This window comes from Pelophylax lessonae (assembly GCF_965119305.1).
Source record: "Pelophylax lessonae genome assembly, chromosome: 3".
NCBI lineage: Eukaryota > Metazoa > Chordata > Amphibia > Anura > Ranidae > Pelophylax > Pelophylax lessonae.
In genome coordinates, this window is record NC_138770.1 from 236,289,748 (window position 1) to 236,313,971 (window position 24,224).

Below are 24,224 nucleotides of genomic sequence, written 5' to 3' on the forward strand. Positions count from 1 at the left end.
ACAGTGATCAGTGGTTTGTCAACACGGGAAACCGGGGACGAGGAGACTCCACCCAAGATCTGCCCCTGACAGGATCTCAGGTGCGAGCGTTTTCCCGGACGGTTCGGACATGCCAACCGAAAATGCCCACCGAGACCACAGTACATGCATCGGCCCTCGCGTCTCCGGAGTACCCTCTCCCCCTCGGACAGGCGAGCAAACCCCAGCTGCATGGGTTCACCCCCAGACAAGTCATCCCCAGGAGGCGTGGGAGGAGAGGGAGGCACGGGTGGGACAGCAAACGTAGGCGCCAATCTGTTAGGAGGCCTCCGCAGACTCTCCTTAAAGGAAGGTCTCTCCCTGAGTCTGGTGTCAATCAAAATCAGGAAAGAAATAAGGGACTCGAGCTCCACTGGTAGGTCCTTAGCTGCAACCTCATCCTTCAAGGCATCCGAGAGACCATGAGAGAAAGCAGCGACCAGAGCCTCATTATTCCAGCCCACCTCTGCTGCCAAGGTACGAAACTCAATGGCGTATTCAGCTACGGATCGTGAACCCTGTCTGATGGACATAAGGAGCTTCGCAGCAGAGGCAGCACGAGCCGGCACATCGAATACCTTCCGAAGAGAAGCAACAAAACCGGAAAACTCGGCAACCACCGGATTGTTGTTCTCCCATAAAGGGCTGGCCCAGGCCAAGGCCTTGTCCGAGAGCAGCGAGATCAGGAAGCCCACCTTTGATCTCTCAGTAGGAAAGGCATGTGGCAGCAACTCGAAATAAATGCCCACCTAGTTAAGGAAACCTCGGCACTGAGTTGGCTCTCCCCCAAAGCGCTGTGGAAGGGGGGCAGAACCGGACATACCCCGAAACACCGCAGGCGCAACAACAGGTGTCGGGGTAGACTCTGGCGCAACAACCGGAGCGGACCCAGGAGCGACAACCGAACCATCGGCAACGGGAGCGAAATGAGCCGTGCGTTCAAGCAGGGATTGCAACGCCACGGCGAACTGACCCAACAGGTGATCCTGCTGATCAAGTCTGGCAACCAACGTGGGTAGTGAGGATGGCCCTGTACCGTCAGAATTCATGGCCTGTGGTACCGTGCGTTCAAGCAGGGTTTGCAACGCCACGGCGACCCGACCCAACAGGTGATCCTGCTGATCAAGTCTGGCAACCAGCGTGGGTAGCGAGGATGGCCCTGTACCATCAGAATTCATGGCTTGGTCCTAATGTCACGGAACCATGAACCAGACGTACAACAACAGATAAGTGAAAATAAGACAGCTTTATTGAAAAACAAGCTATAAAGCAAAAGTCCAAACGGATGGCGAAACCGATGCAGAGTCTTTGCGAAGCCAGGGGTCTGGAACCAGCAGGGTAGTCAGACGAAGCCAGGATCAGGAACCAACAGGGTAGTCAGACGAAGCCAGGATCAGGAACCAACAGGGTAGTCAGACGAAGCCAGGATCAGGAACCAACAGGGTAGTCAGACGAAGCCAGGAACAGGAACCAGAAGTAGCAGCAGTCTTAGTAGCATGTGAACACAGGAGGACCAAGCAGGGAACTGATCCACAGACCTCCTATATATATGAGCTAGGCATCCAGCTCCTCCCAGTGGGAAGGAGGAGCCGCAGGGTGGGAGGCTACAAGAAACCCAGAAACCAAGATGGCCGCCAGCACATGTCAAACGAAGGAGAACAGCAAGGAGGTAAGACCATGACACACACACTAGGCAATAATAAGTCACACACTACCCTTTGCCACCAAGGCAATGGGACATGTGAGAGGTTCAGTCATATATACAGGTATATGGATGTTTATCGCTGTCTGTGCCCTTGTTGGGGAAATTGTCCTCACTGGCTGAGTGGTCATCAAGATGGGAGATGAGGGGAAATCTCCCCACTGGGTACACAAACAGCAGTAAAAACCTGGCAGTGATTCTAAGTTTTCTATACTGTGTTCAGTATGTCATGAAATTAAATTTGGTTAGATGTTTCACTTTAATCCTATTTTTTTTAAATGTCTGCTGTGTTTTACCTTCTGCCGGAGGAAGTTTGTAGTATTTTAACTGTTACACCATCTAGTGCCACTGCCTAGTGCATAATATGTTTATTCTATTCTGTATGAAGAATATTAATGTGACTAGCCATCATATTATGGCAGCATGATGGGATGATATGGCTTGATTTAGGATAAGTTGTTCTCTATACTGTACAGTATGTTCATACTGTGCTTCTCTTTGTTCTGATAAAGGTTGGAGGAATGTTTGACACAGTACAGAGAAGCACACAATGGACTGCAGACTGGGCTGTTTTACTTCTTCAGATAATAACATCAGGCACAGTTGACTTGCAAACGAATGAGTGAGTTTCACCAAATAATTATACATATACTGTAGTACGGTAGTTCTAGTGTCATCTTAGGAAATCTGGTTCTTTTTCTGTGTTGCCAGCAGGGGGAGTGTCAGGCTAAGAATCACATAAATTGACAGCAAACTACTGTGTGCATGAAATTTGTTTTACAGAGTTTACCAACTACATTTCTTATTTCTGCAAGGCATAATGAATATTTTTGAAAGGCACAGACGCAGGGAAACACTTACCAGTGTTTAATACTTTATTTCTTTTGGATATAGTAGGGAATTGTTGAGTCTCAGTATACAATTAGGAAAATTTTCCTTCTCGTCATGTAGACACTACAAGAAGTAGCATAAAGAGAAAATCCCCCAATAGGCCTAGTTTACATTTGCAACTAAATGGTGGTAAAAAGAAATACTGGAACAAGGTCACCCAGAGCCCAGGGCAAGGAAGCCAAACTGTGCCCCCCCCCTTTCCTTAGGGTTAGGGTCAAGGCGCCCCCCCATCTCTGCAATAAACCATTGCACCCAGGGCAACTGTCCCTCCTGCCCACCCCTTGTCCTGGCCCTGGCAAAAAGAGGCAGTTGAGTGGATTTACTGCAGACCATTTACACCTTATTCCCCTCTGACTGCCCCCCCCCTTAAGCCAGCACAGCAACCAGAGCAGTTTTACACGTGCCACAATGCTTTGTTTCACAGCTACTGCAAAAATTATACTTTTTGTCATACTGTTTAAGTGAACATGTTCACACTGCAACCAACTGCAACCTCGTGCAATGCATGTGATTGTAATGCTGTGGCGTGGGCTTACAGGATTAAAATAGGCAGTAAGTAGGTGACATATTGCCACCCAGCCACCTATCAAATGCCCTCTGAAAGGCGACCATAGATCACTCTTCTGTGGGGTAGCAAAGGCTGCTTCAACTGTAAACGAGCCCTTAGTTGTCATCAGAACAAACGTTCCATTGGAAGATTTCCACACTAACCCTTTTCTGGTGAAAAATTTAGATTTTGACTTACTTTTAGTATTAATGAGAATTGTCAAAAGGACAAATAGAGAGAGTAAATCTCCCTAGCAGAGGCACAAACACCAATAAAAACCTGATAGGGGTTCTAACCCCTCATCATTATACAAATCTAATAAAAAAAATTTTTACTTTAGAAATGTCTGTGAAGGTTTAAATTATTTACAGTAGGTCATGCTATAGTTAGTAGTTATCAGTTACATTCAACAAGATAATCATTTTGAAAGAGTTCAATGTCATTCTGATCCAGAGGCGTTAATCATTTCAAAGTCACTGCCATGGAGAAAGTATGCAGATCAGGAGTTCTGTCTTTAGCTGCTATTATTCCAGGTCAGCGACTCAACATAATGAAGGTAGAGAAAGCCAGGCAAATCAAATATTCAGCAAGAGGTCAGCAATGGCAGCCCCATATTTCTCTCATTAAAGCTTTCCTGTAAGGCAGTACTGGTATTGAACAATGCGCACTTGTATTTGTCTAGAGCACAGAGAAATCTGACATGTTTTTCTTTGGCAGTGAATTATTCACAACTGTTCTTGATATGCTGGGTGTCTTAATAAATGGAACCCTTGCCTCTGATCTTTCCAACGTGTCTCAAGGAAGTTCAGAAGAAAACAAAAGGGCTTACATGAACCTAGTGAAGAAACTAAAGGTTAGTGAAGAAACTGTGCACACGTTATCCTACTTCAGAAGGGAAATAAGGTATGTGTAAATGTAAAACAGGCTTGCCGCCTAATGTAACAATATTTCACAATACCAGGTGTGAGATAAGTCAAACAATTGGAAGCTATGGCACTTGCTTATATACAAAGGTGCCTTGCAGCCTCATATTTCATGTGTCTTACTTCTGAGCCAAGGTGTAGATGACCCATGGTAAATCTGTTGTTGAACTGTAACCTCTGATATTTTCTGTTTAATAGTGACAGCCCAGAAACTGGGCAGTAGTGATGAACGAAACAAGCTAAGTTTGGTTTGCTTAAGTTATCTGCAAATCTGCATACCCTGAATATAGTACCCAAACCCCACTAAAGTTTTTGGAGCTAAAACTTGTTATTTTTTTTCTGGCCCTTCAAGGCCAATGTGCAAGCAAAGGGAGCAAAGAGCTTGGGTAGCTAGGCACTGCCAAGGAAGACATGTGCTAATGGAAAAAACGTTTTTGGAAAAATGCTCATCAGTGAGGAGCAGGTTTTTTTAAGGCTTAAAGGACAACATTAAATATACTGTACACAATTATTTTAAATGCCATGGTTGGAGAATGCTTTCATATTTAATCTTATTTCATTGCTCTTTCAGGAAAACAAAAGTTAAAAATATATTGACATTATAGAGCTGTGGCATTAGTTCTGAATTTAAAAAAGTCCAAACATGTAATTTCAGTTTAACATTAGGTTCGGAATAATGTTAGAATAGCGTACGACACATTAACCTAAACAAGATATACAGCCATGAAGTAAGATCACATATAGGAATATAATTTGTACAGACCAAGTAAAATTTGAGCATTGGATATTAAAGGTTGCATCTGATGAGATGTCTATAAGCCTGGACTAATTTTGGAAGAGATGAAAGCTTTTCCTAGGTGATTATCTTAAATTTTATTTGGTTCATTGTGCTTTCTCCTGGAAACAAATATAGCCTATTTTACACTTGAATACCAATTTATGGTTGGGGAAAATCATCTGATATTGGCACTCGAAAAAAGGGGGAAGGAGGCAAAGGGGGGTTTAGAAAGCAGCCTTAAAAAAACCAATACCAAGTAATGATCGCCATAAGACAGACCGTAAAGATATGAGGTAAGGTCTGAAGAGTATCTAAAATCAGTCTATACAGAACATATAGTTGTAAAGCAGGGATCCCCAAACTACGGCCCTCCAGCTGTTGTGGAACTACACATCTCATGAGGCATTGTAAAACTCTGACATTCACAGACATGACTAGGCATGATGGGAATTTTAGTTCCCGAACAACTAGAGGGCCATAGTTTGAAGACACCTGTTGTAAAAGAATCCAAGTTGCCAACTTCTCAGGAGATCATTCTTTCGATATACCTTATAGAGTCACATGCCAATTTTGATTGTGGTGGAGTATTTGGTTTGCACCAATGTCTACAAATAATGATATGTGTGCAGGTTAGAAAAATATTTTTATTTTGCTTTTAGGATGCAAGAATCATATACATTTGGGTGATTTGGGGATATTGGGGATCCTATTGCCAACGAGCTTATGGTACGAGATTTTTTACCAAAAGGGAATGATCAACGTATGTTCCGCAGTCTTGGGTCATTGTTCCCAGGGCTGGTAAGCATCTCTAGCAGGTTTTTGAAATAGATAGTTCTATTTTATGTAATACCCTAAGACCTTAGAAAATGTCATAATTACGTTCCTGGTCCTTGGACAAAAGGGACGTCTTATGGGTTAATGGCATTAACTTGTCCCAGTCTAATTCATTAGGGGAGATATTTAGCCCATCTTTCCATTTCAAAGGGGAATTGTGGCTTTTGCAGGATGCATTTAACATGCAAGTGAAGTGGTGCACCTGTACGATGTACTAACCAAAAAGGGACATTTATAAAGAAAAAAAACATTTGCTTCTACAGTAAATCAAATTTCCCAGCTGCTTTGCCCTGAACATCCAGCTCAACATCTATACCAGACTATTATCCTAAGGAGGGTCTGGTATGAATTTAAAAAGAATACATAAACTGCATACAGTCCCCAAAAAATTCATGCCAGACCCTTTTTCTAAACTGCAAACAAGGTTTTCACATCCAAAATCCATTCCAGACCCTCATCCCAAAATCCATACTAGGCCCTTATCCATAAAAGGAGCATAGGCTCTCCCCCAACCCCCTCGTGAACCATACTGAACCACATGCTATCAACATAGGGGAGGGTTCCTTGCCAGGGGGACCCCATAAGAGTAGGGCACCATGTCCCCATGTTGATGGGAGCCAGGGCCTCATCCCTATATCCTAGGCCCAATGGATGTAAGAATCAACATGGGTGGACTTCTCAGAGTAAGGAGGGACACAAATATCTGACCCCCCCCCCCCTCCCATATGATTGAGTAATGAGTACCGCTCATTACCCATTACAAAAAAATGCGAACTATAAAAAAAAACAGACACCTTACAAATATTCCTTTATTTTAAAAAATAATGTTCCTTGGGGTAGATACAATGTCAATCATGTCGTTCAGTGATATAGTTGAAACGTTGATTACAATGAAGAGGTCCCCAATGGTCTGCCGACACAAACAAGCCAATGATCTACTCCTGCTGGAACTCTTGCTGCAATGACATTTCCCTAGCCAAATGTTGAATGTAAGCAAAGTGGCCGGGTTGCAGACTGAGGTCATTGACCAGATATGGTCATCATGACCATTTTAGTTGGTTATTTCACTACTATGGATGCCCCCTGGCTTGTTTACAATTTGAAACAAGCTAGCTGGCTTCTGGATCATTGGTTGCTCAGATGCTAGTGGCCACCTACGCCCTAGCAACCAAGGATGTTGCACAGCTGTATACATTCTAGCAACCAAGTATGCTTGCAGCTCACACAGCACCTTTGCTCTCTAAAATGCAGGTGACCAGGGACGCACAGCACCACTGGTTGTTATGGTGCAAGCGGCCCAGCAACCAGTGGGGGGGGGGGGGGAGAAGGCCCAGGCCCTGGATGAAAAGTGACACCACCACTAAGCTAACGCTGGAGGTTCAGGTGGACAAGCTGGTCAAATCTGGGCATTTAGGATGCCCGTTCAGAGAGAAGTGAATAATAGCTTGTGTCACACTCAACCTGAACTCGAAGCTCATTCCTAGGGGGCCACTATTTTATTCTCCATAATGATCTCACTTTATACAATATCTATATACAACAGCTATTATATGTATTGTTTACCACTTAAATAAAGAGTTATTTTTAACAGAATAGGCTTTAATTTTAGAAAAGGTTTTGATATTTGACTGTGAAACTATGGCTGGAAGTTTTCTTTCCAGACCATATAGTCCAGACTTGATAATTGAAACATTGTAATCATTTGTTCTTTTTCTGCTTTTCTTTTTTTTCTAGAAAGAACTAGGTGATAAGCGATCAGAGAGTATTGATAAAGTCCGTCAGCTTCTGCCATTGCCAAAACAGACTTGTGATGTCATTACTTGTGAGCCAATGGGGTCTTTAATTGACACAAAAGGAAACAAAATTGCAGGGTTTGACTCTATTGATAAGAAACAGGTAAAATAAATATTGATTCGTTTTGTGTAATTATTTGTGTTTTTCTGTGGTAAAATACATAATTCCAGGCTAGACTTTTTTTTGTTGTTGTATACCATGCTGTACAGGATGTTCTTTCCTATGGCATGTTAGATCCTGCACAGGGCCAAAGATTCAGTCATCAGGTTAAGGAAAAGAGACCCGCACTCCCCACTGCAAAATCATTTTTGTCATTGTTGAAAAAAGAAGAAAAAAAACAATTGTATTCAAGAACTTCAAGCAGTACTAGGACAATTCGAATAACTTACTGTGTACCTGTATTGTTTTACCACCCATAGGCTGTTGTACAAGATTTGGAGATCAACCACACTACTTTAGAAATTACCTGTACCCAGACTTTCCACACTAAAGTAAAAAGTATTTACATATTCTGACCATGCAGCAAAAGTACATTATACAAGCTTTCATTCATTTCTGTAGCTTCAGGCATTGTGGAGAAATAAATCTTTAAATTTTACAGCAGAGGTACAGAAAGCTTAACTCTTTTCCTATTACTTTCTGTTGTACCAGCTTGCCAGCCCTCTAGTGTAAACACTGCATGTGGGTGTGGCCTCCCCCCCAGCACATGGGGGGTACCTCTCCTCTCATGTATATGCTCACCAATGCTTGGGACTGGACGCTTCCGTGTTCATGCGAAAGTCAACTTTAAGGCAGAACCCCAGCTTAGAGATGAGCTGTACACTGTGTGCAGCCATGCAATGTACAGATTCCCTCAGTAATAGGTTCTGTCCTATGTCACTACACACCTTTGCTCGATGAATGTTGCATTTAGGAGGGACACCGCTGAACCTATGCCCTCTCCACCAGTCCCGCATAACTCCCAGTGACAGAATTGGGTCCCACCGTGCACTAGCGCAGACCTCATGCGTGCACATAGGTACCTCCTCACTCTCTCGTACCATGCGGCTGGATACACGGGGTCTCAGTACCATGGGTTCTGTCCCAATTACTTTTGGGGGAACAGACCACTAGAGAGGGAGCCAAAGTACTGACCTCCCTTTATACCGAAGGACCTGTCACCCAAGCCTAATACTACTCCTCGCTTTCTGGCTGCTGTTCACTCTAATCAGGTCATGGTTACGTGTCGCAACTTTTCTCATCTTCCGACTCTCCTGCCGAGTTAACCCTTTGTGGTAGCCTTACTCTAGTACCCCACGTGTGCTTCCAATATACCATGTACCACCATGCACCCCTTTAGAATAACTTCAGATGATGCATAAAACCATTAATTAAACTTTACTGAGCATTCAGCAGCACAATTCAGCAGCACACTGTACATGAAACAGAGTCCAGCCCTAGCTATCTAATGCAGTCTGCTCAGGTTCATACCTTCCAGAGACGCAAAGGCCATTCAACAAAAGTCCAGTGATGGTAGGTTTCTAGTCCATGGAGAATCCCAGGAGTGTGACCCAGAAGGGGCCATGTGGTCCAGCAGGTCTACATGTTACAGCAGTCCTTCCTCTGAAATCCCATGTGGAAGAGAGAGCTGCTCTGAACCCTTCTCTTGTATTAATGTAGTTTACAACAGGGGTCAGGACCCAGAAAGCCCAGGAAAGAGTCTAGACACAGTTAACCCCTTCCCATGCTGGGCAATCTGAACTAACTACATAGGTGCACAGTGCAATTAACACAACAGCAGAAATACATTCGATGATACCCCACAAGCACCTGCTTACACGTAGGTGTTTCTAAGCTCTTAGAAAGGGACTGAAACTCAACTGAATTCTTTGTGGATCTTTGAGAATGAAACCCAACTTTAGAGTCTTTGTGGTTGATTTACTGAAGGCAAATAAACTGTCCACTTTGCAAAGAAAGTGAGGTGAAGCTGTGTGAAGTAAAACTTCCCCACTTTCACTAAGCTCTGGGGCTAATTCCCTTACAAAGTGAACAGCTTATTTGCCATTAGTAATTTAACCCCTTTGTGTTCTTTGAGGATATTGAGAATGAATAACTTCATAATTCATGCAGCTAGAGAAGTGAGGGCTTATTTTAAAGCTCTTTTACAGCTTTTAGGAATGCGTACCTTCTTTAATGTCCATAGTCTGGGCACAAGTGCACTTTAAGTTTGAACCACAGCCCTCCGACGTTTGTATATACAGTATGTACTGTATGTTCACCTGGCAACTAAGATTTGAGACTTTATCAAGGGGGTGAAATTGCTGGTATATTTCTGAAAAATACAAGTTGCCTAGTTGTGACTTGTGATGCCTACCCTTTAGCTTCAATACAGTCTTAGTAAGTGACCTGAAACAAGTATGCATATCAAAGTCAAAAGTACTCCTTATTCTTGGTTAGCGACTAAAAGTACTAACAACAAAATGGCCAACAAATCTATCAATTGCAGAATGGGAAATTAGCAATGGCAGTCTGCTAGTTTTTCTAAAGGAATAGTTTAGAAATTAGGAATAGTGTAAAACAAACCTCTCACTACCATGTATCTCTATTTTGACTTCTAGTCAAAAGAACAAGCTTAGTTAAATTATTTCTGTAGGGAGAGTAGTGATAAATGGTACATTTTCTGAATGGTCTAAGGTAGTGAGCAGAGTTCCCCAGGGTTCAGTCCTGTGACCAAATCTATTTATACATGATATAAAGGTGAGAATAATTAGATGGATCGCAGTATTTGCTGATGATACCAGGCAATGTAGGCAAATAACTTCACAAGTTTATATAGAATTTTTACAAGAAGATCTTAATAAAATTTAGGGGTGGGCACCTATATGGCTGATGAGGTTCAATATTTAAAATTCTAAACATATCCGCTAATATATATGGAAGATACTCATTAGGAGGTGCTCCGCTGGGGAAATTGGGAAGGTCCTTGTGAACCATATATGAAGAGTTTAGAGAAGGGCAACACTATTAGTAAGGGGGGGGGGTAGAGGACCTTATTTTTTGACGAAAGATTACAGAATTTTAACATATTCTCCTCTCCAAATCTATCAATGAGGACACAGTATAGAACACAAACTCTTCGATCTATAAACTCTGAAGAGACATGTGCCCACAACATGAAGTTGGGCTACAGGAGTGTATTCTTATATCACACAAGGGGTCCTTGCTGTCACAACAGTAAAAATATGGAACTCCCCTACAAGGTTAATGGTATAAGCTGAGAGCGTAGTTAACTTCAAAAAGACTTTTGATCAAGTTTCTCAGTGAACACAATTGGCAGGGATATGGGAATCAATAGTGACATGTACACATACACACAAATACAAAAAAGAAAAAAGGTCGGGACTTTATATGAGAGACATGGCAGTGACAAGGCTTGCACGGTTGAAGAATCATATTTAATAATGTTGTAAAAAGTACAAACATGGATTACATGATACAACATGATGCATGATGTCAAAAAAACCTAAATGGCAGTAAGGAGAAATGAATTCCCAAGACAGCTTCAGACAAACCAACATGACAATGATTGATCACAATGAGTAGTAGAGTAGGGTACAATCATAACAGCCATAGACTGACGCGTTTCGTAGACTACATATGCCACTTCTTCAAGAGTCGATGTATGATCCATATCTATAACAAAAAATGCGTATAAAAACATTGTATGAAATGGTGGTTGGCGGAAGCTGGAAGGGGAAGGAAGAGGGAGGATAGTCCCCCCCGGTTCCAAACACTTACATGGTAATCCCGGTGCAAACTGGTAATGGAGGTGAAGGCATAAACCCAGGTGCCTCCCATGGGAGCTGAGGGCGCATGAGGTCAGCGGCATAGGCAAGAAACGCCACACACAGGAACGAATGAGTTGAGAAATATTGCCGTGATGTTGGTAGTAATGTATATCTATATCAAATAAGTAATAATAAGTATTAAACTCGTATATACGAGTTTAATACTTATTATTACTTATTTGATTACCATGTAAGTGTTTGGAACCGGGGGGGACTATCCTCCCTCTTCCTTCCCCTTCCAGCTTCCGCCAACCACCATTTCATACAATGTTTTTATACGCATTTTTTGTTATAGATATGGATCATACATCGACTCTTAAAGAAGTGGCATATGTAGTCCACGAAACGCGTCAGTCTATGGATGTTATGATTGTACCCTACTCTACTACTCATTGTGATCAATCATTGCCATGTTGGTTTGTCTGAAGCTGTCTTGGGAATTCATTTCTCCTTACTGCCATTTAGGTTTTTTTGACATCATGCATCATGTTGTATCATGTAATCCATGTTTGTACTTTTTACAACATTATTAAATATGATTCTTCAACCGTGCAAGCCTTGTCACTGCCATGTCTCTCATATAAAGTCCCGACCTTTTTTCTTTTTTGTCATTGAATTTAGGGATGGAGACGCACGGCCAATCCCACCGTGCGCCTCATTTAAAGTCCCACCCTTCCCCCGTTTTCCATACACACAAATACAGTATATAATTTGAACTGGATGGATCTGTGTCTTTATCCAACCTTACTAACCGTATACTGTAACTATGTAACTATTTTGTTTGATGGTGGACCGGGGAAGGGTTAGACCATCTATCAAGTTTGTATTGCTTTCTGTGCCCCCCATTGGGGAGATTTACCCCTCTCATTGTAATGCTTACCATTATCACCGCAAAAGAAACCTAAGGAAAATCCAAAATGGTGAAAATGTCTTTAGAAGAAGAAGTAAAGAGAAATCTTTCAGTGGGGACATCTGTTCTGGAACTAACTTTGTTAGTTTTGTTGTTGAAATCTCCCCAATGGTACACAGATAGCAAAATAATAACATGCCAGAAGTTTTAACTTTTCATACTCTATACAAAAGAAAAAGAAAAGCTTTGGCTATAAATACATTTTAAATAAGTTGCACCACCCCTGAAGCTTAAATGTGTGCAAGCTGTTAGAACACTTTAGGTCTTCTGGAGAATAAATACACAATGGTGTGCTACAACGTGTCTGAAACAGACCTGAGTTGCCTCAAAAACGTTTCAGTTTTTATCTACTCAACCTATTAAATGGTATCACTCACGTCACTTTCTCCTGAGGTTTAAAGCTAGAATCTGGGTGAAATACATATCTGTTTTGCCTCCTAGAGGATTTTTAATTCTTTGCAGCCAGCCTTCTGATCCAGTCACCTCTGTCAGACAGCACATCCAGGCCCTGGACAACTTTGGTTAAGTAATACAGCCCTGTAAAATGAGCTGGCAGTACTATACAAAGCAATAAAGTTTGATTGGCTTAGTTATCAACCCCCCCCCCCCATTCCTAGTATTGCTTTGCAAAGATTTTACAAAGCCTAATAGCAAGATTGACTGAGGTACCTTTGATACCCCTATGTAATATAAATTTATTACAAATAATAATAATAAATTTATAATTTATTACATTTTTAGTTGATACGTTACTTTATTACATGTTTGTTAAAACATTTTATAGCATGCCATGTTTGTATCATTCTGCAGGGCCTTCAGGTTTCAACCAAACAAAAGGTGTCTCCTTGGGACCTATTTGAAGGTCACAAGAACCCAGCTCCTCTCTCATGGGCCTGGTTTGGCACTGTTCGTGTGGACAGAAAAGTAATCAAATATGAAGAACAAAATCACCTTCTTCTCAACCACACACATCCGAAGCCCAAACCTCCTAGTTATTACTTGGAGCCCTTGCCACTTCCCCCAGAAGAGGAAGAAGAAGAAGATGAACCCAGCACTTCGGTGTACGCAGACCCAGAGGGAAAAACAACAGATTTATCTGATCCTGGTAAATTGGTAACTGATGAAGAAAAGAAGTCCAAAAGCAGAAAGCGCAAAACCAAGACCAACCCACGAACAGACGTATGTTACTATTTAATTCCTTGTGAACATCTAATTGCTCACAGAACTCTTGAAGTTCTAGATTGCGACCACAGCTATTTGAGTTATTTTTGTCACTGTTCACTTAATTAAATGCTGTTTTCATGTTGTTTCAAGAGAGGTTTATCAGGGTGGAAGATATTCTACGGAAAGCTGCTTTCTGTTTGATTTCAAAGAGTAACCAAGCAGTATATGCCAGGTGTAGGGCTGCAGAGACCAGTACACAAACTGTAATGTGTTAATGTTAATATTATAAGAAAACGCACATTGACAATTCCTATGTACAAATGTCTTTTTTTCCTTTCCTCTTTTTTTGACCCACAGTAAATGTTTAAGGGTTCCAGCTCAGGCTATCGAGGTCCGATGAGTTGGATGCTACTGACTAGTGAGGGTGCAGGGTGAGGAGAGGTCTGTCCAGACCCAAAGCATGCTGCAGAAATAGGAAGAGAGAACCCGGCAGCCGCACACCTTGCCCAGCCTGAGTGGTTAGCATGTAAAAGAAGCCCTAGCTCGATTCCTCCAGGCCACGTCCCCAACATGTTTTGCCCCACTTCAGGGGCCTAATCATGGAGAACCCAACAGGCAATGATTAAGCAACGGTGGCATGGTGAAATATGTTGGAGATGTGGCCTGGATTAATTGAGCTGAGGCTGCTTTTACCTGCTAACCACTCAAGTCAGATGAGGCAGCCAGGCTATCTCTTCCTATTCCTTTTTTCCTTTGTGTCAATGAGAAAAGCTTCATATGGCAAAACTTTGAGGAACTTTGATTGTTTCTGAAAAAATTAAAAGTCAGCATCTGCAAATGTCGTAGCTATGACTTTTAATAAACAGACACTTACCAGCGGCAGGATCCATCCGGCACTACTGATCCCCAGTGCCACCATCTTGGATGTTGGAAGCTAGTTGGGACTTTTTGGTATTTCACAGCTGGCTCCCTACTGTGTAAGCATTAGACATAAGGGAGGGGAAATAGGTACCTGCCCCTCCCCCCCCCCCACAAAAAAAGTGAGCAGAACTAATGAGGGACTGCCCGCTGATGAAGTCCCTCATTAAGACGATATGCGTACGGGAGGTGGAGCCGCTCATCACCCGCCGCCATCCTCGGATCAGTTGTGCTCAGGAGCTGCATTCATTGCAGCAGCACTGTGTCTCCCTTCATCAGAGACACGGTGCTATCTGGAGAGAGCTGTCACGCTTTTACTGATTATATTTATGTAAGTGCGGTTCTTTTATTTATGGTTTGAATAAAAGTTTTTAACAGAGAGCACTTAGATCAGTCTTTTTATTGCATGGTATGCTTATTAGTGAGCGGATATTGTCTGGATTTGACCAGCTGACCAGTCCCCTGTGTAAGCCGTGGATGCAAGGAATCTGCCTTGATGTTAACCCTTTCAGGGAAAGCACTGACTTTTCATTTCAGGTGAGCACGGCGTAATCACAGGTGGAGGGGATCCTATTGTTTTTCCAACTTTCCTGCACCATATGTACTGTTCTGGGACTTCTGGCTTATAATAAGGACTATCCTCTCATATAAAATGTTTATTGCGCTGTACTATGTTTATTAATGGTTCTGTATGAGATACAAGTAATTTGTCTTTGGTGTTAAGCTTGCAATTTTAGTTAGGTTTATCTGTCTGCGCTGATTGTTATCTGGTTTCCTGTTTATGGTTTTCACTGAAAATGTAACTAAAAGAAAATTAAACATTTTAGGTTGACATCAGAAAAGTAGTAGATTAGATATTTTCCAACTCTAGCTTTGGTGACCCTGGTGGCACACTGATATTCCCTTGATTTGAAGGGATTTTCTTTTGCTTTCTGTTTTGGCTATGGGTCAGGAAGTGAAGAAAAGTCTCCACAGATGGCAAGAAAAAAAAAAAAAAAAATGGGTTATGACTGTCCTTTGCTCTATCCAAAAATGAAAAAAAAAAAAAAGTGTGTTTCATGTTCTCATTCACATAGAACAATTTTAACCACTTAAGGACCGGGCCTATTTCTGACACTTGTTTGCAAGTTTACAAGTTTAAATCAGTTTTTTATTTGCTAGAAAATTACTTAGAATCCCCAAACATATATTTTTTTTTAGCAGAGACCCTAGAGAATAAAATGGAGATTGTTACAATATTTTTTATCACACCTTATTTGAGCAGAGGTCTTAACAAACGCAATTTTTTTGAATTAAAAAATAAGAAAACAGTAAAGTTAGCTGATTTTTTTTTCTATAATGTGAAAGATAATGTAACGCCGAGTAAATAGATACCCAACATGTCATGCTTCAAATTTGCGCATGCTCGTGGAATGGCAACAAACATTGGTACTTAAAAATCCCCATAGTGACACTTTAATATTTTCTACATGTTACCAGCTTAGAGTTACAGAGGGGGTCTATGGCTCAAATTATTGCCCTCGCTCTAACGATCATGGGGATACCTCAAGTGTGTGGTTTAAACACCGTTTACATATGTGGGCGGGACTTGCGTATGCGTTCGCTTCTGTATGCAAGCTAATGGGGACAGGGCGCTTTAATGTTTTATTTTTTTTTTCCTATTTATTTTATCTATTATTTTTTATTTTTACACAGGTTTTTTTTTTTTTAATTTTTGATCATTTTTATTCCTATTACAAGGAATGTAAACATCCCTTGTAATAGAAATAAGCATGACAGGACCTCTTTATTGTGAGATCTGGGGTCAAAAAGACCTCAAACCTCACAACTACACTAAAAAAAAAAAAAAAAAAAAATGATGAAAAAAAATTGGGTCTTTAAATACATTGCTAGGAGACAACGTTTGACGTCGCTCCGGTCCTCCAAGACCATAGAGTCGAGTGGGGGCCATCTTGCCCTGACTTGACTTCCTGCCTGTGAGGAGCGTGGACTGGATCGTTTTCTCCGCTGCCGACGGGTCCGGTAAGCGGGGAAGAGGTTCGGGAATCGGCAAGAGGGTGGGGGAGCACCTCTCCCGTCGCACCATAAGGGTTATCCCGTGGCGAATGCGCTGCTGGGAGCACCCTTATGTGAAAGAGGACCGCCTCTTTTAATATTTAAAATGTGCTAAATGCGCTGCTTAGTTTTTTATTTGTTCTTACATTATTACCCCAAACTGAATTTTCTTGTGAAACACAAGGAGGTTGTGAGGTTTTTTTGTATCATAATTAACCCTGTCTGTACTGTGGCGGCAGATCTCCATTATCCATGTACCCGGTCTTAGAAACATCTAAAGAATATGAAATGTTAAAAAAATAGATATGCTGTGTGAATAGAAACACTTAAGAAACACTTAGTGGTGTTTTCTTAAATTTTACTGCAAAAGTGTTTGTTACCCCAACATTTCATATTCCTAATATGTTCATGCTGTACCATGTACTTGTATGAAAAAGTATCCTTTTCTCTTTTTATTTCTTTGTGTGAAGTCCCTGGTGTTCTTGCCAGTCCCTCTGCTTTCCTATTCAAAACTGACCACACTAAGCATGAGAACACAGTGTGATCAGTTCTGTAGCTGTGCTGGGAACTCAGCCTGCTCTCTTCTGATGATCAGACTTTTCCTGACATGGCCCCCACTGCATACCCTTTCACTGGGAAGCTCAGTGTAATGTTGCTTCTTCCCCCCTGCTCTAATGCAGCTGAGAACACAGGGAATGTGATCACTTATAAAAAAGGGAAACAAGCTATTTATAGTGTTTTTCTTTTTGTTTTGTTTTTTTTGTTGTTTTTTTATGCACACAGGTTTTACCTTTTATTTCATTTTTAAATCAATTTTTTTTTTTTTTTTACAAAGTGATCATTTACTAACACTTTAAGGCTCCAGTGCTGTGGTTGCAGAATGGGACATCCAAAAAGAATATGTCTAGTGTTGAGCGAACACGGACTGTATTATTCGTGTTCGTACCGAATAATTGGATTTTTTGTACCCGAACACGGACACGGACACTTTACTGTATGTTCGGGTAAAAATCCGTGTTCGGTCGTTTTATTTCCGGGTTTTGCATGCTTTGGCGCTCTTTTCATGGCGGGCTTTCAACAGCCAATCAACAATCGTTTAACTGGTGTGCCTTAAGCCATCCCAGCCATGCCTGCAAATGTCTCAGTAGCTGTGATTGGCCGTCTGAAGCATGTGACCAAGTCTTTATAAGTTCGAGGCAGCCGCAGCGGCGTCATTATGCTGCTTAGATTCAGGGACAGAGCACACATCAACGTGCTGGCTGCTGATTAGGGAAAGATAGGCAGGAAAAAACCATTTGTGTCCGGATAGAATTGAGGGACAGGTCGGAGTGTTTAGGCAGGGCGAGTTGTAGGCATTTTAGGGATAGAGTCTGCTGAATTATATAGGGTCAGTGTCTTCTACAAACTACAATCGATATTGCTGTGTGGGGGGTGGGGTCTGCACTCAATCCTGATCTACGATCTCTTCTCAATCCTGTTAGGGACAGAGTCTGCTGAATTTTAGGGAAACTGTGTTCTACAAACTACAATCGATATTGCTGTGTGGTGTGGGATTGGAGATAGGCAGGTGTCAGTGATCCACATCTATTTTTCTGTGTGTGAGCTGCAGTGAACACAATCTTTTTGGGCTGCAGTGAACACAATCTTTTTGGGCTGCAGTGAACACAATCTTTTTGGGCTGCAGTGAACACAATCTTTTTGGGCTGCAGTGAACACAATCTTTTTGGGCTGCAGTGAACACAATCTTTTTGGGGTGCAGTGAACAAAATCTTTTTGGGGTGCAGTGAACACAATCCTTTTTGGTGTGCAGTGAACACAATCTTTGTGGGGTGCAGTGAACAAAATCCTTTGTGGGGTGCAGTGAACACAATCTTTTTGGGGTGCAGTGAACAAAATCCTTTTTGGGGTGCAGTGAACAACATCCTTTTTGGGGTGCAGTGAACACAATCTTTTTGGGGTGCAGTGAACAAAATCCTTTGTGGGGTGCAGTGAACACAATCTTTTTGGGGTGCAGTGAACAAAATCATTTTTGGGGTGCAGTGAACAACATCCTTTTTGGGGTGCAGTGAACACAATCTTTTTGGGGTGGAGTGAACAAAATCCTTTTTGGGGTGCAGTGAACAAAATCATTTTTGGGGTGCAGTGAACACAATCTTTTTGGGGTGCAGTGAACACAATCTTTGTGGGGTGCAGTGAACACAATCTTTTTGGGGTGGAGTGAACAACATCCTTTTTGGGGTGCAGTGAACAACATCCTTTTTGGGGTGCAGTGAACACAATCTTTTTGGGGTGCAGTGAACACAATCTTTGTGGGGTACAGTGAACAGAATCTTTGTGGGGTGCAGTGAACACAATCTTTGGGGGGTACAGTGAACACAATCTTTGTGAGGTGCAGTGAACACAATCTTTGTGGGGTGCAGTGAACACAATCATTGTGGGGTGCAGTGAACTCAATCTTTGTGGGGTACAGTGAACACAATCTCATACTGAAGGTTTGAGGGTGCTGCCTGTTCCATACTCCCCCTACTCCTCATCTAGCCTTTTAGGGGTACAAACAATAGTAATTGGGGCCTAGTGTGGTTGTGTACGTGTGATATACATACACTTTTTTGGGATCATATTTTCTATTCCGCTATTTAATCAAAAACCTTTGGGGATCAGTTAAATTGGGGGATAGTCTGTGTTGGTACGTGTGAGAGAGATCCACCTTTCCAAGTTGTTGGGGTTCATCTCATACTTCTGAAGGTTTGAGGGTGCTGCCTGTTCCATACTCCCCCTACTCCTAGCCTTTTAGGGGTACAAACAATAGTAATTGGGGCCTAGTGTGGTTGTGTACGTGTGATATACATACACTTTTTTGGGATCATATTTTCTATTCCGCTATTTAATCAAAAACCTTTGGGGATCAGTTAAATTGGGGGATAGTCTGTGTTGGTACGTGTGAGAGAGATCCACCTTTCCAAGTTGTTGGGGTTCATCTCATACTTCTGAAGGTTTGAGGGTGCTGCCTGTTCCATACTCCCCCTACTCCTAGCCTTTTAGGGGTACAAACAATAGTAATTGGGGCCTAGTGTGGTTGTGTACGTGTGATATACATACACTTTTTTGGGATCATATTTTCTATTCCGCTATTTAATCAAAAACCTTTGGGGATCAGTTAAATTGGGGGATAGTCTGTGTTGGTACGTGTGAGAGAGATCCACCTTTCCAAGTTGTTGGGGTTCATCTCATACTTCTGAAGGTTTGAGGGTGCTGCCTGTTCCATACTCCCCCTACTCCTAGCCTTTTAGGGGTACAAACAATAGTAATTGGGGCCTAGTGTGGTTGTGTACGTGTGATATACATACACTTTTTTGGGATCATATTTTCTATTCCGCTATTTAATCAAAAACCTTTGGGGATCAGTTAAATTGGGGGATAGTCTGTGTTGGTACGTGTGAGAGAGATCCACCTTTCCAAGTTGTTGGGGTTCATCTCATACTTCTGAAGGTTTGAGGGTGCTGCCTGTTCCATACTCCCCCTACTCCTAGCCTTTTAGGGGTACAAACAATAGTAATTGGGGCCTAGTGTGGTTGTGTACGTGTGATATACATACACTTTTTTGGGATCATATTTTCTATTCCGCTATTTAATCAAAAACCTTTGGGGATCAGTTAAATTGGGGGATAGTCTGTGTTGGTACGTGTGAGAGAGATCCACCTTTCCAAGTTGTTGGGGTTCATCTCATACTTCTGAAGGTTTGAGGGTGCTGCCTGTTCCATACTCCCCCTACTCCTAGCCTTTTAGGGGTACAAACAATAGTAATTGGGGCCTAGTGTGGTTGTGTACGTGTGATATACATACACTTTTTTGGGATCATATTTTCTATTCCGCTATTTAATCAAAAACCTTTGGGGATCAGTTAAATTGGGGGATAGTCTGTGTTGGTACGTGTGAGAGAGATCCACCTTTCCAAGTTGTTGGGGTTCATCTCATACTTCTGAAGGTTTGAGGGTGCTGCCTGTTCCATACTCCCCCTACTCCTAGCCTTTTAGGGGTACAAACAATAGTAATTGGGGCCTAGTGTGGTTGTGTACGTGTGATATACATACACTTTTTTGGGATCATATTTTCTATTCCGCTATTTAATCAAAAACCTTTGGGGATCAGTTAAATTGGGGGATAGTCTGTGTTGGTACGTGTGAGAGAGATCCACCTTTCCAAGTTGTTGGGGTTCATCTCATACTTCTGAAGGTTTGAGGGTGCTGCCTGTTCCATACTCCCCCTACTCCTAGCCTTTTAGGGGTACAAACAATAGTAATTGGGGCCTAGTGTGGTTGTGTACGTGTGATATACATACACTTTTTTGGGATCATATTTTCTATTCCGCTATTTAATCAAAAACCTTTGGGGATCAGTTAAATTGGGGGATAGTCTGTGTTGGTACGTGTGAGAGAGATCCACCTTTCCAAGTTGTTGGGGTTCATCTCATACTTCTGAAGGTTTGAGGGTGCTGCCTGTTCCATACTCCCCCTACTCCTAGCCTTTTAGGGGTACAAACAATAGTAATTGGGGCCTAGTGTGGTTGTGTACGTGTGATATACATACACTTTTTTGGGATCATATTTTCTATTCCGCTATTTAATCAAAAACCTTTGGGGATCAGTTAAATTGGGGGATAGTCTGTGTTGGTACGTGTGAGAGAGATCCACCTTTCCAAGTTGTTGGGGTTCATCTCATACTTCTGAAGGTTTGAGGGTGCTGCCTGTTCCATACTCCCCCTACTCCTAGCCTTTTAGGGGTACAAACAATAGTAATTGGGGCCTAGTGTGGTTGTGTACGTGTGATATACATACACTTTTTTGGGATCATATTTTCTATTCCGCTATTTAATCAAAAACCTTTGGGGATCAGTTAAATTGGGGGATAGTCTGTGTTGGTACGTGTGAGAGAGATCCACCTTTCCAAGTTGTTGAGGTTCATCTCATACTTCTGAAGGTTTGAGGGTGCTGCCTGTTCCATACTCCCCCTACTCCTAGCCTTTTAGGGGTACAAACAATAGTAATTGGGGCCTAGTGTGGTTGTGTACGTGTGATATACATACACTTTTTTGGGATCATATTTTCTATTCCGCTATTTAATCAAAAACCTTTGGGGATCAGTTAAATTGGGGGATAGTCTGTGTTGGTACGTGTGAGAGAGATCCACCTTTCCAAGTTGTTGGGGTTCATCTCATACTTCTGAAGGTTTGAGGGTGCTGCCTGTTCCATACTCCCCCTACTCCTAGCCTTTTAGGGGTACAAACAATAGTAATTGGGGCCTAGTGTGGTTGTGTACGTGTGATATACATACACTTTTTTGGGATCATATTTTCTATTCCGCTATTTAATCAAAAACCTTTGGGGATCAGTTAAATTGGGGGATAGTCTGTGTTGGTACGTGTGAGAGAGATCCACCTTTCCAAGTTGTTGGGGTTCATCTCATACTTCTGAAGGTTTGAGGGTGCTGCCTGTTCCATACTCCCCCTACTCCTAGCCTTTTAGGGGTACAAACAATAGTAATTGGGGCCTAGTGTGGTTGTGTACGTGTGATATACATACACTTTTTTGGGATCATATTTTCTATTCCGCTATTTAATCAAAAACCTTTGGGGATCAGTTAAATTGGGGGATAGTCTGTGTTGGTACGTGTGAGAGAGATCCACCTTTCCAAGTTGTTGGGGTTCATCTCATACTTCTGAAGGTTTGAGGGTGCTGCCTGTTCCATACCCCCCCTACTCCTCATCTAGCCTTTTAGGGGTACAAACAATAGTAATTGGGGCCTAGTGTGGTTGTGTACGTGCGAGATACATACACTTTTTTTGATCATATTTCCTATTCCGCTATTCAATAAAAACCTTTGAGGATCAATTGAATTGCGGGATAGTCTGTGTCGGTACGTGTGAGAGAGATCCACCTTTCCAAGTTGTTGGGGTTCATCTCATACTTCTGAAGGTTTGAGGGTGCTGCCTGTTCCATACCCCCCCTACTCCTCATCTAGCCTTTTAGGGGTACAAACAATAGTAATTGGGGCCTAGTGTGGTTGTGTACGTGCGAGATACATACACTTTTTTTGATCATATTTCCTATTCCGCTATTCAATAAAAACCTTTGAGGATCAATTGAATTGCGGGATAGTCTGTGTCGGTACGTGTGAGAGAGATCCACCTTTCCAAGTTGTTGGGGTTCATCTCATACTTCTGAAGGTTTGAGGGTGCTGCCTGTTCCATACCCCCCCTACTCCTCATCTAGCCTTTTAGGGGTACAAACAATAGTAATTGGGGCCTAGTGTGGTTGTGTACGTGCGAGATACATACACTTTTTTTGATCATATTTCCTATTCCGCTATTCAATAAAAACCTTTGAGGATCAATTGAATTGCGGGATAGTCTGTGTCGGTACGTGTGAGAGAGATCCACCTTTCCAAGTTGTTGGGGTTCATCTCATACTTCTGAAGGTTTGAGGGTGCTGCCTGTTCCATACCCCCCCTACTCCTCATCTAGCCTTTTAGGGGTACAAACAATAGTAATTGGGGCCTAGTGTGGTTGTGTACGTGCGAGATACATACACTTTTTTTGATCATATTTCCTATTCCGCTATTCAATAAAAACCTTTGAGGATCAATTGAATTGCGGGATAGTCTGTGTCGGTACGTGTGAGAGAGATCCACCTTTCCAAGTTGTTGGGGTTCATCTCATACTTCTGAAGGTTTGAGGGTGCTGCCTGTTCCATACCCCCCCTACTCCTCATCTAGCCTTTTAGGGGTACAAACAATAGTAATTGGGGCCTAGTGTGGTTGTGTACGTGCGAGATACATACACTTTTTTTGATCATATTTCCTATTCCGCTATTCAATAAAAACCTTTGAGGATCAATTGAATTGCGGGATAGTCTGTGTCGGTACGTGTGAGAGAGATCCACCTTTCCAAGTTGTTGGGGTTCATCTCATACTTCTGAAGGTTTGAGGGTGCTGCCTGTTCCATACTCCCCCTACTCCTCATCTAGCCTTTTAGGGGTACAAACAATAGTAATTGGGGCCTAGTGTGGTTGTGTACGTGTGATATACATACACTTTTTTTGGATCATATTTTCTATTCCGCTATTCAATAAAAACCTTTCTAGGGCAAGATCTTAAATTACAGAAATATGAGGAGACCGTCAAATAAGGGCCGTGGCCTGGGTCGTGGTGCTGCTGGTAGAGCTCCTGTTGCAAGGAGAGGACATGGTCGATCTGTGCCAGCTACACGCACAAGTGAAACACCTTCCTCAAGTGTGAGTAGGCGACAGAACCTGCATCAGTATTTGGTAGGGCATCAAACGCCCCTAGAAGTGATGAGGCCAGAACAAGTTGAGGCGATAGTAGATTGGTTTGCTGCTGACAGTGCCTCCAGTTCCTTCACATTGTCTCCCACCCAGTCTACTGCAGAAAGGTCAGAGTTGGCACCTGCAGCCAATGTCCAACCGTCTTTCACCTCACCCCCTTGCAAATCAGGCCAGCAGTCTGAGCCCCAAGCCATACAGCAGTCTCTTATTCTTTTTGAGGACTCTGTCAGCAGGGTTTCCCAGGGCCATCCACCTAGCCCTGCCCCAGAAGTGGAAGAGATTGAGTGCAGCGATGCCCAACCACTTATTTCTCAAGATGAGTACATGCAAGGATCATCGCAGCACGTCTCCGATGATGACGAAACGCAGGTGCCAACTGCTGCGGCGTTCAGCATTGTGGAGACCGACAAGGAGGGCAGGGGTGAAGACTGGGTGGAAGATGATGTGGAGGACGATGAGGTCCTCGACCCCACATGGAATGAACGTCATGCAGGTGAACTGAGTAGTTTGGAGGAAGAGGCGG

At 42.5% G+C, this 24,224-nt stretch overlaps 1 protein-coding gene across 3 annotated transcripts in view; it reads left to right on the forward strand.

Annotated features, from left to right (window-relative positions):
* Positions 1–24,224, forward strand: part of MED12L (mediator complex subunit 12L) — an 837,051-nt gene that overhangs the window by 736,019 nt on the left and 76,808 nt on the right. For all 3 annotated transcript variants that reach the window (XM_082251515.1, XM_082251517.1, XM_082251516.1), the window contains exons 34-37: positions 2,233–2,342; positions 3,876–4,011; positions 7,428–7,589; positions 13,035–13,403. In XM_082251515.1, coding sequence (XP_082107641.1) covers positions 2,233–2,342; positions 3,876–4,011; positions 7,428–7,589; positions 13,035–13,403 — 777 coding nt within the window. The remainder of the gene's footprint in view (positions 1–2,232; positions 2,343–3,875; positions 4,012–7,427; positions 7,590–13,034; positions 13,404–24,224) is intronic.